This window comes from Eubalaena glacialis, chromosome 11 (genome assembly GCF_028564815.1).
Source record: "Eubalaena glacialis isolate mEubGla1 chromosome 11, mEubGla1.1.hap2.+ XY, whole genome shotgun sequence".
Classification (NCBI taxonomy): domain Eukaryota; kingdom Metazoa; phylum Chordata; class Mammalia; order Artiodactyla; family Balaenidae; genus Eubalaena; species Eubalaena glacialis.
Genome location: NC_083726.1, coordinates 94,501,553 through 94,517,697, shown reverse-complemented (window position 1 = coordinate 94,517,697; position 16,145 = coordinate 94,501,553). Strand labels below are relative to the sequence as shown.

Sequence of the window (16,145 nt, the reverse complement as noted above, 5' to 3'; positions counted from 1 at the left end):
TGTTCCACATTATGTCCATGAGTTTCTAGCACTGCGTATTACTCAAAAATAAACCTTGAATTCCCTAAGACAATACTGTTGGAGATATTCAAATTGAATAAGGGTCCATTTCTCAATGTTGGTGCACTTTAGTAACTTAGAGAATAAAATCTAAACAGTGTTATATCACTGTCCTAATTCCTAGATGTTTTCCACAATTCACACACATATACACACACAAAATATGGTGCTATTCTTGAAAAGCTTGCAATTTACGTGCTTTGTCTCTATAGTTAGACTACAGAATCTTCATCATACGAATGGTCTAATTTTCTTTAGTTAGTTCCCTCTTCATTTCTAAACAAACAATAAGCTTATTACATTTTTCTGAATAACTTAGCCACCCAGTAAGTACTGGTTAAATAGAATATCATGTTAAGGAAGTATAAGTAAAAATTTTAGGTGTTTTTTCTCACATATGCTTACACTTAAGGTTGCAGCCCTTTAAACTTACTGTGAGATTTATCATGGTCATCTATAGATGTTTATAATGTAAATATTACACAAAACCAGTTATCTGAGATGTTTATGTATGCTGGAAACAATTGCAAAAGAGATGTCCTAGTGATGAGTTAATCTAATTCTCCTCTAGATTGCAAATTCTTAAAGAACAAGGACAAAATGTTAATCATCTTTGTTTTTTTCACAATAACAAAGTAGTGCTTCCACCTAGTAGACTGTCAATAAAAGGTTGTGTAATTTCAGTATAACGGAGATCAGGGTTTCTCAACATTGGTACTACTGGCATTTGGGGCCAGACAATTCTTTGTTGTGGGGTCTGTCCTGCACATTATAGGATGTTTAGCTACATCCCTAGCCTCTACCCACTAGATGCCAGTAGCCACCTCTCCCCAACAGTGACAATAAAAATGTCTCCGGACATTGCCAAATATCCCCTGGGGACAAGATCACCCTCGGCTAAGAACCACTGATAACGGATGAACCAAGGCAAGTGTAGCATTCAGCCTGGATACTATCATTAATCTTGTTTTTTAACTTTGGACAAAATAAATCACCTCTTTGAGTCTGGGTTTCCTTTTCTGTAAAGTGAAATGATTGGATGTGCACCTCATTGTCTCTATGATTCATTCATTAGACTATCCAATATTTACTGGATATGTAAATTAAATGTAAATTAAATATCAGACACTGTTCTAGGCACAAGGTAGCCAGTGGTGAGCCTCTAACTTTTTTCCCCATTAAGTTATCTGATTGACAAAGAAATGTCAGTTCTGGAAAATAAAAATAATAAAAAGAAATTTTAAAATAATAATAATAAACACTACTACATAATTTCTGTCTCCTTCCTCCCAGTGGAAGTGAAGGGACTTAACACTTACTGAATACCTTTTATGTACAAGGCGCTGAAAATTCACAAGATATTCTTTAATTCCAAAAAATCCCATGTAACATATATTATCACCTTTTTTACACACAAGGGAACTGAAGGTAAGAGAGGTTAACTATTTGCTTAAAGGCAGAGAGATTGTGATCGGTCTACCTGGGACTTTTCTTCCCACTACTCTAGGCCCTCTTTGCCACACTGGCCAATACAAACACTATAAACTCAAAGGCAATTCAAGAATTACATCATCCAATTTACCAGGGGTGCCTCAAGCACATTAAATTAATATTTTAAGTTATAAATTGGTGTGCTGAGAGTGGAAAAGCTGGGGGAGAAGAGTAATACACCGCCAAATCCTGCCCTGTGATAGGTCCTTCCCTTTTAATACAAAAAGAGCTGATCCACCTTACTCTTTCTAAAACTACTTCATAAAAGTCTGTCTAATTGGACTCTTACTCTCCTTTTACTAATATTTCTCCCCCTTCGCAGTCACTATATGAAAACTCAGTCAGCTCTTCTTTCTGCTTCCTGACTTCCTCATCCCTTCGTCCACGCCCTGCATTCCGGTTTCTATTAAAAATGCTCTCAGTGAAGTCACAGAAGACCCCATTCTTACCAAATATTGTAAAGACATTTTGTTCCTGACCTTTTCAGTAGCATTCCCCCCCTTGCTGAAACTCTTGTCTTCCCTTGCCTGGCATCTGTGACTCAGCCCATTTGATTTTCCAGTTGCTTCTATGACTTCTCAGGCTGCCAGTCTTTCTAATTTTACTTAATTTTAAGGATATTAACTTTAATTTAAATAACCAATGTGTGGCTGGTGACTACCATATTGGACAGTGCCACTCTGGAGGGGTCTGCTTTGAACACAAATTATTTAGAACACTGCTCTTTAAGTTACATATAAAACCCATTCTCCTTGGCTTAATATCCATGGCCAGAAAAAAACAGCTGCCCTACATTTCTGGCCCCAGCACTCCCTTCCCACCTTCTAGCACCACTTCTAAACTCACACACATCTTACGTGTGATACATGAATTATCCATAGGAAATGTACAATGCCACATACCTCCTCGCCCTCATTGCCTGAACATGCTTCCCACTCTTCCCCGTCTGCCTTCCTCGTCCACCAAGCAGCTGCCCTTCCTTGTACCTCCCTGGCCCCCTCTACCAAAGGTGTGTTGCTATTGAGTGCCTCCCCATCGCCAAAAGAATTTTAATCCTAATTTCTAATCTTTTATAGGACATCCAGTAGACTTTTCTAATTCTTATTTTAGACAAGATTCTCTTACCTTACTGCTTAATTTTTCAAAGGGTTACTTTTCCACAACAGTTACTTCGAAACATTTATGGTACAAGCAGCCCATAAATTGCAAAGCTCTATTTCATTTAGTCGAGCAGACTCATTAAAATTGAGTCAGATATTTATAAAAGCAAGAACAATCTCTACTTATCATATTATAAAATTAATCATGCCGGCATCCCTTCTTGGATGCTTACCATGGTCACACATGATGCCAAGCACTTCACCTCATTTCATTCTCTTAATAGTCTTATTATACAAGTATTGTGATTATCCCCATTTTCCAGGGGAGGAAATGGGAGTTTAGAGAGATTAATTTGCCCAAATATGGCTCCAAATGCCTCTCAGATACAAATCCCGAAATTTTCTTCTTCCCGTTCTCTAAGCTTAGAGAAGCCTGAATAGCTTCTTCATATTCATTCATTCAAAAAATATTCACCAAATGCTTTCGAAGTACCAGGCACTGTCATAGGTGCTGGGTACACAGTGGTGATGTTACAAAAAAAAAAATCCCTGCCTTCAGGGAGCATCCATTATGACAGAAAAAGTCAAAAAAATAAAATTTACGGTAAGTGAGATCATGGGAAGTACTATAAAGAAAATCATCACAGATTAACATGATGGAGAGAGTAACAGGGTTGAGTTCCAGCTTAGACTGGGGTCAGCATGTTTATACAAATCTTTAGTAATACTAAAAATTCCAACACCAAATTTTGGTTTAGAATCCCAGAAGAAACTCTAAATTGAAAAACAGAGTTGAGGAGAGTAGAATGAATGGACATTTTCATACATCTGAAAACATATTTTCTATATACTACCATATATAAAATAGATAAACAACAAGGATTTACTGTATAGCACAGGGAACTATAGTCAATATCTTGTAATAACCTATAATGGAAAAGAATTGAAAAAAGAATATAAGTAGATACATATATATATGTATGTATAACTAGTATCCATGAAACTAACACAATATTGTAAATCAACTATACTTCAATTACAAAAAAGATTTAAGAAAAACTAAATTAAAAAAATAAATCAAATATTTTCAAAATTAGTTTTAAACCAGATAACCAAACTTTAATTAAATCATTGCTAAAACATCTGTACTATTGTATCTACCTACCCTTCATTCTGATTGTCAACATGCATTTAGTGGAGAAAGAAAAGACCTTTCTAAGTTTTTACCATTTTTATTGACAGTTTTAGGACAGTGCAGTATCTCAAGGAAAAAACCCTTTCCTCACCAATGGTTTGAACAATGAAAGCCACCCACCAGTAAAAGAATAGCCACAGAAGATCAACCAGAAACTATCCAGACTACACCACATCGACTATGTGCTGATCATGGCTCCAACGCAGACATTCTGAAAGACTGAAGCTAAATAGCAAATCTCAGGATGCATCCACACAGATGCAAATCAGATACCCCCTTCCAGATGCCCGTACAGCAAACTAACCACACGGTTCTGTTGTTGGGGTTGCTGTTGTTTTCATTTTCAAGACAAAAATTATTTTAAGGTTTTAACTAATATTTACATTTTGAGAACAACTGACATGCCAATCCAGAACACGACAGGCAATAATGAAATGTGCATAATAACTGTTTCTTCATAATACAACATCTTCTGTATTGCCTGTTCCACTAGTTCAGAATCAGAGATTTAACAGCACTATATCCATTAATCTTACCTCTGCAGCTAAATAGTTCCCAGTTGCAAGATGTTTAAACCTGAACAAGCTGTTCCATTGTCCTGCACCTCCACGGCATGGGTCATGATGAACTACCTACAGACAAAAAGAGAAACGAAAATAATGGCTAAAAGACATGCATGTTCCTGGCCAGCAAATGCCATCAGTTTACATGGGGTGCCCACCTGTTCATGCTAAACTTGTCAGATCTAATATACGTTTTCATGAGGACAATGTGGCAGAAAAACAAAATTCCCCATAAATGAGTAATTACACAGTGAACTCACTGGGCTTGCATGAATCTCCCACCTCACAGCTGCAAATACAGATGCCTTACTTCAAAAGACATGTTTCCCGGGCCAAAACTGGAAATACTGTGGGGTTTCCCCACATTTGTTATTCATTCATTCAACAGATTATGAATGAATCTGTTGCCTACCACGTGTCAGGTACTCTTCTAGGCAGTAGGGACCGCAGTAATGAATAAGACCAGAGCTTTCAATGCATAAGATTTGGCAAGTGCCAGGAGGAACTAAATAGAGCACATGATTGGGTACCTAGAGTAGGCTACTTTCGATCGATACGGCAATCAGCATGGGCACTCTGGTGGATAAGAATGAGACAGTCATGCAGAGAGATTGGAAGAGATCATTCCAGGCAGAGAGAACCATAAACACCAAGGCCTGGAGGTCTGGATTAACTTACTTCCTGGCCCTTTCCCTGTGTTGCCTGTTTACTAACACCATGTCCTTTGATACCTGTCCTAGAAACCTGTCTTGCCCCAGATGCTGAGCCAGTAGGCTCACTGGGAATGAAAGTGGGGTCTGCAACTGTCACTTATGACAGGTGGCTCGGTGCTGTAGCAAAGCTCAGGTTTTCCAGTCCAAAGACGACTGTTTATGAGTCCCAGCTCCACCAGTTACTACGGTATGATCACAGCAAGTAACGTAACATCTTCAAGCCTGCTTCTTCATGTACCAAGTGGGTTTAATTCATAGGATTGTTGTGAAGATTAAATATCATAACGCATATTAGAGTGCTCAGGTAAGTTCCCACTATTCTCCAACAGATTAATACTCTTTGCCTCCTTCTTCTCATTCATACTGTTTGCCTCCAACCCCAGCATCAAATTCTGGGTGCTAACGTACAGGACTTTCTAATGCCTTTTGCTAGACTCCAGCTCCTATGTCTTCCGCTACTCCAAAAGCTCAATGAGGTAATGATGAAAATACTTCAAAGTGGGTGAAGTCTTACAAAAATGCTCCCCCTGTAGCCAAACACCTGCCCATCCTTCAAAGCTCAGTTCTCACATCGACCTTCTACCACCAATCCTTTGCTAATCCCACCAGCTACTGTGATCCTGTCAATATTTGAACTCTTACTCCTTTGAGACAGGCATAGATATCTTTAAGAATCTGATCAAATCTAGTGGTTGTCTCACATACACACATATGCACACACACCTTTTGTATACCACTGCTAGAGGTTAACAAATAACTTGAAGCTCACCATGAATCACAGACTAAGAACTCCTGTCCTATACACTAGCGGGTCTAGCAACAGTAGTATAGCTCCCTAGGGGACAATTTGTAGATAGGGAAGGGAGGGTGTTTTCATTTATCACAATGATTTTGGAGGGATGCTAGTGGCATGAATGGGCAGTAGCCAAGACATTAAATATCCTGCAATTCACAGGAGAGTTCAGCATAGGCTAGATATTGTGTACAACACTCAGGAGCATCCCTGCCCTTCAAAGTGCTCCCCTGTAGCACAGGGGCGGGAAGCAGAGGAAAGTGAAAGAGAGGCTCCTCTTAGGGCTCCAGTAAAGGTGGTGGCAGCTGCCTTGTGCAGGCTCGCACAGGGAGGAGTGGCTTCTGGCACTGCCAGATCTTCAGATAAGACCACATTCCCCGCCCCACTTTCTCCCACCCAGTCCTTCCAACAACGTTGAAACCTAATTTCCTGTATTAAATACCTCTCTGCTTGAAACACCTGATGCTCAGTCTTCCTGACTGAAGCCTGGCTGATGCAGCACACAATACAGAAACGTCCCATAGTATTGCAGAAATAAACCTACCACAAATATAAACTGGTAATGCTTTAACATGTAATCATACTAGAAAGCTTTTACATCAAGTTATATGAAAAGGCTAATAATTTTAGAGAAATTCACTATGGAGAAGGAAGCTTAAATGAATCCAAGACATTGTCTCAAAATTATTGAATAATCTATTCACTCTCTCCATTCTGACTGCTCAATGGGACGCAGCATTTCCAAGCACGCATTTTGTTGGAAAGGATTTCAGTGCAGAGGTACAATTACAGCAAAAGCTATAAAACTAATGGTAAATATATGAGGAGAGATTCAAAACTCCTTTTAACAGACTTAGAACCAAACATTAAATAGACAGAGACACGTGAAATGCAGGGAAGTTGCTATCTGACTTTTTCATCACTGTATTTTGCTAGTAAAGTTTTAAAATAATATTTCACATTATTGCTATCCCTATATTTTGAAAATTTTGGAAGCACAGTGATAAGAAAATGTGTATTTTAATTATGTATTTATCTTCTGGTTGCCTGTTAATCTTTCTCTTACCCTGATAAGAGAAGTTGTGCGGTAGGCTTCTGGGAAGAATATCATGTAGTTTTGGTGGTGGCTGTTTTCCCCAGACCTTCTCAATTCCCTTCACTTACTGAAGGATATGGTCTCCAAAAATATTGAAGGATATGGTCTCTTCTGAATGCTAGAGACTGAAAGTATGCCTCAACATGAGTGGGGTTTCAAGAAAAAAACTACGCTTTTATGCTATTTCATCTCTATTCTAAACCATGTCATAACTTAGAGAATTATTTTGACGCTTCATTTATAATTAAGGCTCAGCTCATCTGCATAAACATGATACTTTCTCATTTTCTCTGTTTCAATAGTTTGGAATTTGCCTCATTATCCCTATTTCAATTATAGTGATTTCTTTTTTAAATCATGTACAAATAAGTCTATTCTGTTATTACTTCACCTAATACTAGATATTATTTGAGGGCACACATTTACCTCTGCTCTTTCATTTTCCTGTACTTGTATAGAATGTCTTCTGATCCTCTTCTTCTACTTCTCTCAAATCCAAATGTATCCATCAAAGATAGATATAAATATTTTATCTTCTAAAGTAGGTACTTACATGTTGAAATACATATTGTTTTATATAAATTATTTTTCTTTTGTTTCTCCTTTATATTAGAATTTGGGCATTTTATTAACTTTTAATCATGAGACTATAAAATAATATTAAATATGAATTTCATTTTCATACATAGAGGAAGTATAACAAAATATATGCTGTAAAAGAGGGGTGATGAATTTGAAATGGTTGAGAGCCACTGCTGTAGGGTCTGGATGTCCATTAAATCAAGATGGAACTTATCAGTTTGTTTGTAGTTAACTACATATATCTTATCTCTTCCATGTTACAGAAAGGTCCTTTAAAGAAAAATCCATACCTTACATTTTCTTAATTACTCTATCATATTGGCACACTTAAGCAAATACCTCTTTTAAATTTTTTTTTTGTTTGTTTATTTATTTATGGCTGTGTTGGGTCTTCGTTTCTGTGCGAGGGCTTTCTCTAGTTGCAGCAAGTGGGGGCCACTCTTCATCACGGTGCGTGGGCCTCTCACGGCCTCGCGGCCTCTCTTGTTGCGGAGCACAGGCTCCAGACGCGCAGGCTCAGTAGTTGTGGCTCACGGGCCTAGTTGCTCCACGGCATGTGGGATCCTCCCAGACCAGGGCTCGAACCTGTGTCCCCTGCATTGGCAGGCAGATTCTCAACCGCTGCGCCACCAGGGAAGCCCAAGCAAATAACCTCTTAAAGGATGATGAATTCTTAACTATGGGTCTCCTCACTCCAATAGAAACGTCATCCCCAGAAGACACAAATGTTCTTTTCAGTGACTGTGCACTTCAGATCCTCACTTACAGTGAGTCCTCCTCTCCATTTCAACTCCAGTGTCATTCGAGGCACAAGGCCTATAGTCTGATCAGTCTTGACAACACTTCACAATGGAATTTTAAAAAGCTAAATCATATATATGCCCTTATTAAATGAGAGAGAGAGAGAGATGCCCCTGAGAAGATAGATAAAGGAAGTAGCAACATTTCAAACTGGTCACAGCAGTAAAGAGGTACAAGTGGGTTCACCAAAATTATTGTTTTATGGGTCTATCACAAATGATGGTTATAACAGTTAACCGATCAGCCTAGTGACCTTGTCTTATTGATATAAGTATTTATTAAAAGCCAGAAAATATTTACATACCTCTATTTCCCAGAGTGCTTTAGAACTGGTAGCAGAAGTGGCTGATTGACGCAAAGTTGTACGAAGGAAAATGTGCTGTTTTTTCTCATATTCATCACAAGTCAGAAACTTCTCTTGTTCCGCATGAAACAATCGAACAACATCACCCTAGAAAAACAGGTCAAGAAAACTATATTTCCAACAAAAGTTTGAACAAATAGACATAAGAAGTGGGTGTCTCTCTATAGTTTTGATACTCTGGGCCTTCTGCTAACACTTGGCTTTTAATGAGTATGTATAAATATACATTTCCAAATACAGGAGGGAAAACTCAATGTGAGTTTTAAGGTTTATAGTCACATTCTAAACTTCAAACCTCAGTGAATACACAGGTTTTGCATCTAGAAGCTCAGTAAGACTACCTTCAATTCTTCCAGTAAATGTCTAGGTAGCACATACTTACCCCTTTTAGTACATCCTCTCGATAGGAACTATATTTCATGAATAAAGTGATTTTCCAGCTAGTGTTGCAATTAACAGCATTCACCTATTAATGAAGAAACATTAAGTTATAAGACTGCAGATTCAATTTTATACCAGAAATTATTACTTCAACTAGTAGAAGGAGCAGAAAGAACAACTTTGGTATGTATGTCAAAAAACATCTTCAAAGGACCACCTGAAATCTACATGTACCTCAGGAATATTAACTAGCATAACTGGGCTGATGCTTATGAAAACAATGAAAGAAACTATGGGACTTTCTTTCCTCTCATGAGAAAATCAACAAATTCATTTCCTTTCCTCCTGAACTTACCTCTTTACACCCTGGATTATCAAGAAGCTCTATGTTGCTGGCATGTAGTGGCTGTCCTGCATTCACGGGCATCAAAACAACTTTATCTCCAACAACAATCTGGGAATCAGAAATAAGTTGCAATTGAGACACTGCATGGGTCTGTGGTGCTATATCTGAAGCTAAAAATAACTGCACAGAAGTCCTCGTTATTGACCTAACATTTGACCCATTTATCCTCCATATAAATTTTTTTTTTTTTTAAAGAGAATGCTATTTATTTATTTATTTTTGGCTGTGTTGGGTCTTCGTTTCTGTGCGAGGGCTTTCTCTAGTTGTGGCAAGTGGGGGCCACTCTTCATCGCGGTGCGCGGGCCTCTCATTATCGCGGCCTCTCCTGTTGCGGAGCACAGGCTCCAGACGCGCAGGCTCAGTAGTTGTGGCTCACGGGCCTAGTTGCTCCGCGGCATGTGGGATCTTCCCAGACCAGGGCTCGAACCCGTGTCCCCTGCATTGGCAGGCAGATTCTCAACCACTGCGCCACCAGGGAAGCCCCTCCATATAAATTTTAATTCAATTCTTTTTCTCTTCAAGGTAAAATATCTTCTGATTAAATGATTATATAATCATGTCCCACAGTACCTATCAGTCTGGATTCATAAAGCTGGTGTAGATACTTTTTTTTTTTTTTTTTGGCCACGTCGCACAGCATGCGGGATCTTAGTTCCCCGACCAGGGATCGAACCCACAACCCCTGCAGTGGAAGCGTGGAGTCTTAACCACTGGACCGCCAGGGAAGTCCCTAGATCCTTTTCTTATTGGTCTCCTATTTCAGTTAGAGCTTTCTTAATGTCAATAAATAGGTCAGCATCCCTCCACATCTGATGATACAGGTCTGATGCCATGTATACAGGAGATAAAGAGTGACTGCACCCACCACAAATAAACCAATCTGCCTAAATATTAGAATCACTTCAAGTGCAAGTAGGAAATCTTATATATTTGTATTATCTCCAGAATTAAAAACAAATCTATTATATTTGATCTTCCCCATAGTCTCAGAAATTTATTAAACATTCTAATGTCATCTGGATTCAGAGAATGCAGAATCAAGTATGACCTTGTAGGAATATGTTTATAGTTTGGGCCTTGGGCAAATGGTTCACTTTTATCTTAAACATCCAACACTAATATCGCTCTTTAAACCTGGTGCTCATTTTTTTATCTCATTTTTTTTATTGGAGTACAGGTGCTTTACAATGTTGTGTTAGTTACTGCTGTATAATGAAGTGAATCAGCTGTATGTATACCTATATCCCCTCCTTCTTGGACCTCCCTCCCTCCACCCCCCATCCCACCCCTCCAGGTCATCACAGAGCACTGAGCTGAGCTCCCTGTGCTATACAGCAGGTTCCCACTAGCTGTCTATTTCACACATGGTAGTGTATTTATGTCAAACCTGATCTCACAATTCACCCCACCCTCCCCTTCCCCCCACTGTGTCCACATGTCCATTCTCTACGTCTGCATCTTTATTCCTGCCCTGCAAATAGGTTCGTGCTCATTTTTAGATAAAAATTAAAATCAGTTACGGGAAAAGTGCTCTAAAGAAGTAAGTCTAAGTTGATTTTTTATTTATGCTATCATTAACAATGTCTGCTTAATCTTCAAGTATTTTTATTCATATCTCAAATTGTGGGGAAATGAAGTTGTGCTTTCTTAATGATAATAACGAACAGTTATTTTATAGTTATTAAAGTTACTTTTGTTGTTAGGTTCTGCTAGAAGACTTATTACGGTAGTTACCTACACTCTCCTTCAGAGAATTGCTCACCATCTCAGAAATGAAAACCAACACCTTCCCTCTGCATATTTCATATCAACTAAATATTAGAATAGATTAGTAGACAACTGAAAAACAAATTAGGACTCAGACAGTAAAAACAGACAGAACTTCTTCTCCCTGGATCTGAACCTAGACCAAGACTTTAAGGAACACAATTTCACACTTTCAATATAAATTAACCTTTAATAAATTATACACAGGAGTCTACATTCACCTATAGCACTGTTGGCACAAACTATATCTGAAGATTCAAATGTGATAGAGAAGCCTCAAGCTCATTAATGGAGCAAAAGAAGGTTATCCTTTAGTTTGCAGGAATAGCTTCTGTTATTTACAGGACTGGTCTCTATTCACCATCCTGCCTTTCAAGTCCATAATCAGGCAGATGCTGTGAGTCAAAATATCCATCACAGAAACTCTTTATATGTCCAGATAAGGAAAAATCATAAAGAAACTGGGTTGAGTGAGAGGATGAGGGGGCAGAACTGGCCTATATTTGTGTAAAAGAGGGAAAGAGAGTAGGAGTGTATGCATAAGAAATTCTCCCAGTGGTTAACTGTAAAAGAGAGAACTGGGAATTGAGGACATGAAAAAAAAGATAAGAGAGAGACTTTTCCCGATATATCTTTATATTGTTTTCTATCTCTGAACCATGAATTGGTACAATTAAATTATAAACAAAAAATAAAAGTCAACATGACATAGACATATTTTCAACATCCCCTCGAAAAACAAAAACATGGGTTATTGCACATGACACCAACGCAGCTCCAAGTCTCAGAATCATGTAGAAGCCTGAGTAGTCTTCCATACTATAAACACTGGGACTTGATACCACATTCTGCCAGTGCTATATCTGGTCTTCCAATTTCTTAAAGAACAATTCGATTTGGTTCACTGTCATTCTTATCTGTACCATACAAATATTAGCCAGTAAGTTGCTAAATATAATGACATATTTTAGCTATTTCTTTCCAATTAAAAGAATACTTTTGATTGCACCTATGTTCACTGCTCTAAGTCTTACTATTTATTATAGCTGTCTGTATGCTTTGGGCCAATCCCAAAGTTAGTTTTACCTCAAAACACCACCTGTAAAGTCTTATATAATTTTAAGAGACTAGCCATATAGCCAAAATGTCACCAACTCCAAGGATTCATAAGAATGGTATTCATAAGGAGAATCTAACATTAATTCACTAATTTCCAGGTCCTAGGTCTTGTTCTTGACAATGGTTACTTTGACTACCCACGGTGAATAAAACTTACAAATGAAATGGACAAGATGCTAATCATAAGGTATAAAAAGAACAGTAAGAAGTACCAGGAATAACACAAAAGTGTGTAATGAATAGTCTCTATTTTCAGGGAATTCACATCTACTTAGATCACTTGGTAAATATGGAACTTGGTCATATTTTCAGAAGAGTACAGGCATGGAGCCTGATCCGCTGATAGGGTCAGATGCCTTCTGAGAAGTCACATAGTTAATACAGAACTTGAATTTTCTGCCATATCACATTCACCCTAGTGCACAAACATTTAAAAAAACTGCAATTCCAAAAGCACTTCTGTTGATTCTATGTTAACAGCCATGTAAGATTCACGTTGGGATTTTACCGAAAATGAAGAGCAATGTGATGCCACTGGCAGCTACCCTTCTTTTGAAGTGGCACCTGATGTGGTGAAAAGAACATTGCAATAGAAATCAAAACACCAGGGATCGAGTCCACCTTCACTAGAATTCCAAGGGGTCTAGTTTTGCAAAACAGCAAAATCTACTTGCTATTTAAAGAGACTCTTTCCCTAAGGGTTGGTTTTTTTTTCTTGATTGAAAGATTATCTGGCCTTTTCTCCCCTTTAAAATCTACCACCAATGTAAAGAACTAAGGCCTTCTTAGATCAAAGTTTTAAATGAAAAATTAACTACTCAATCATGGAAAGATAAATGAAAATGAAATATTTATGAACTCTGCTCAAGGCTGTCCCCAGTGACTTTCTAACTGAGCAACAGCAAGTGAGGACTTCTATAAGCTGAGGGATCCATGAATCTATTTTCCCCCAAAACTATCCACCCCAAAATTCTATAAGGTAAATGACAAAGGTGTCCTTAAACAGTAGAAACCACTGATTTTTGAGGATACGAGCATTTTTCTCCCCAGACTATCATCAGCCTCATTCTTACATTTCATTTTGGTCACTGAACATCTTGTGGATACTTATAACCTAAATCGCAACTTAACTAATTGCTAAATAGTAAAATTGAAATTTTAAAGTCCTTTAAACCTTGCAATTTCCTCCTCTAAGTTTAATATGTTTTTAAAGAAAATCAACAGTAATTAAACCACTTGTTATGAAATAACAGTGTTTCCAATTGCCTTCAATAAAATACAGTAGGCTTGTATTTTAGAAAAATGCTACCTATTCCTAGTAAAGAAAATGACCATTACGATACAATTATTTACATGGCAAATATAGGGCTGTGGATATGCTTATGCTTTCACAGCAACCTTAATCACACATAAAAGCTACACAGTGGCGAGCAAAAACAGTGAGCTATTTCAGCAAAAAGCAGTGTGTAAGGTTGCTTTAGCCATGCTTTATAGAGCACATCTATATAAGGAGGATCTCTATATCGCACTTAACAATTACATTGTCCATTTTAACCAAGATGGAATGTTTGGGTGGTAGGTTGTTCCCCACCCCACAACCCAATACAACTAATTATTTCAAATAGTTCATTACATTCAACTCTCTTTGAGCCTGTAAAGGCATTTGGGAGCAGGGAAAGGAACAGATAGAATGAAAAACTAGACAGAATGAATTAATAAAATCCACAGCTAATCTCAAGGCCCCAATTTATCCAATCATTTCATCACATTCCTTTAGAGCTTGAGTTCAGGTTTTATTTGTTTTGACGTTTTGTTTTGAAATTCACTGACCACCTGCCAACAGGGACCGTACTCAGTGGAAGCGAGGCGGGGGGTGGCGCTGGAGAAGGGAACGAGCATTACAAAACAGGGCATCCAAACACACAGGTTGTTCATAAACTGCATAACCAGTCCCTGAATAATTGAGAGTTGATTGTAATTAACTACCTACTGAAATTAAAATGTCATGCTCACAGCACACATCACTCGATGCCAAAAGGAAAAAAAAAAAAAAGAGAACTTATTTTTAAGAAATCCAACACAAGATTTAAAGTGCATTACATTTCTGCATGCCATGCTTCTCCCAAACCTTACCTAAGGAGGATATCATCAGATAACTTATTAACCAAATTAAACCATGAAGCTTGCATCCTGTGGAATTGAATTTGGACTTCAAAATTCACTGGAAAAAATAGATTCACTACAACAGAAGACATTTCTAAGACAAGAAATAGCCAATACATTTTAAAATGTCATCACAGTATTGACTGAGAAAACTGTCAGAATAATTACACTTTTACATTGCTTTGAATTTTTATGTTAATTTTTTTAATCTCAACTATTTTTCTTGATCACCTGACCCAATATTTGTAAAGTCGTCAATTTATGAAAGTTATTCTGTATTTGGTGTTAACCAGAATTTATTAAGCATCTTCCATGTGCCAGGGACTGTCACCTGCTACTTCATTTATTACACACAAAAATATCTAACTATTAATCCTATTGAATCATCGCACATAATTTTATTTTCTCTGCTCTATAAAGTAGCAGGAAAATATTTTAGCAACTACTAAAATTCACATGCTACAACATGCTCGCGTTCCACAACGTATTTAAGTATTGTCGTCAATGAGCTACTGCCAATCGATAGCTCCTCATTCATTACACATCTATTAAGATACACAGACTGCAAACAACTGGCTACAGAGGCAGTAAATGACATATTGTCATGATTTGCTGTGTTGCTCTATTAATTCAAAGGAATAGACTCCATCTTCTGCAACACAGCTCTTTTTCCTTACAGCCATGCTCCCTCCTGAATAGGCCGAGAAGCAAACTCTGCCTCGCTCTCCCTTAAAAGTCTCAGCCAATATTAACGTTACTTAAATTCTTTCACACAAATTCTGGCTGGAAGATGTTTTTAAATTAATCTGATCTTTGTCTTTTTATGATTCCTGAGCACAATTCGTACTATAAATAAATGCTTTCAACCTATTAAAGAAATTAACATAAAAATAATATGTTGAAGATTGAAAACTATATTTGTTTTCTTTGCACTTTCTGGATTCTCTACTACTAAGAACTATTGTCTTTAAGAATGTGCTGCTTTTCTCTTAATCTTATAATTACATACATTGTCACCCTCGCTTCTCAGCTTCCAGAAGGGATGAATATAAAACCAAGACCCTTCATTTCCTGCAGCATCCAAGGACACGCGCATGGCATTCTTCTCCAGTAAAGCGGGTAATCTCTTGTTGACAGTCAGATACTTGTTGCTTTTTATATGCAGTAGCTGTAGAAGAAAGATATGGATTACCGCCTTTATTCTTTGATCTCCTCTGCTAATTGCATATATGTGTTTATACTTATATCATGTGCCCACATAACACAGCTTGGGATAGAGTTTAAACAAAGAAGCTCTTTCCAGACTCCACAGTCACCATCTTTCCAAGCCGACTTTCTTTGGGTTCCTCCTCACCTCCATCCCCAATTCTGTTTCATAATGAAGTGAGCACATAAGGAAAACAAACCAGGGGACACTTCTGAATGATTTTCATCTACTGATAAATAATAGGATAAACCCAAGCTTTCCAAAGGAGACCAGGAGGTCCCCCCAAACTACATTCTTTCTCAATTCCTGCCTGGCCACAAAAACAGAACATATTAAAGAATAAC

At 37.8% G+C, this 16,145-nt stretch overlaps 1 protein-coding gene across 3 annotated transcripts in view; it reads right to left on the bottom strand.

Moving 5' to 3' along the window:
- The window catches only part of ITPR2 (inositol 1,4,5-trisphosphate receptor type 2), a 521,178-nt gene that overhangs the window by 401,962 nt on the left and 103,071 nt on the right, over positions 1 to 16,145 (bottom strand). For all 3 annotated transcript variants that reach the window (XM_061204256.1, XM_061204257.1, XM_061204259.1), the window contains exons 5-9: positions 15,604 to 15,762; positions 9,495 to 9,593; positions 9,141 to 9,224; positions 8,699 to 8,845; positions 4,383 to 4,478 (exon numbers count right to left, since the gene is read on the bottom strand). In XM_061204256.1, the coding sequence (XP_061060239.1) occupies positions 4,383 to 4,478; positions 8,699 to 8,845; positions 9,141 to 9,224; positions 9,495 to 9,593; positions 15,604 to 15,762 (585 nt within the window). The remainder of the gene's footprint in view (positions 1 to 4,382; positions 4,479 to 8,698; positions 8,846 to 9,140; positions 9,225 to 9,494; positions 9,594 to 15,603; positions 15,763 to 16,145) is intronic.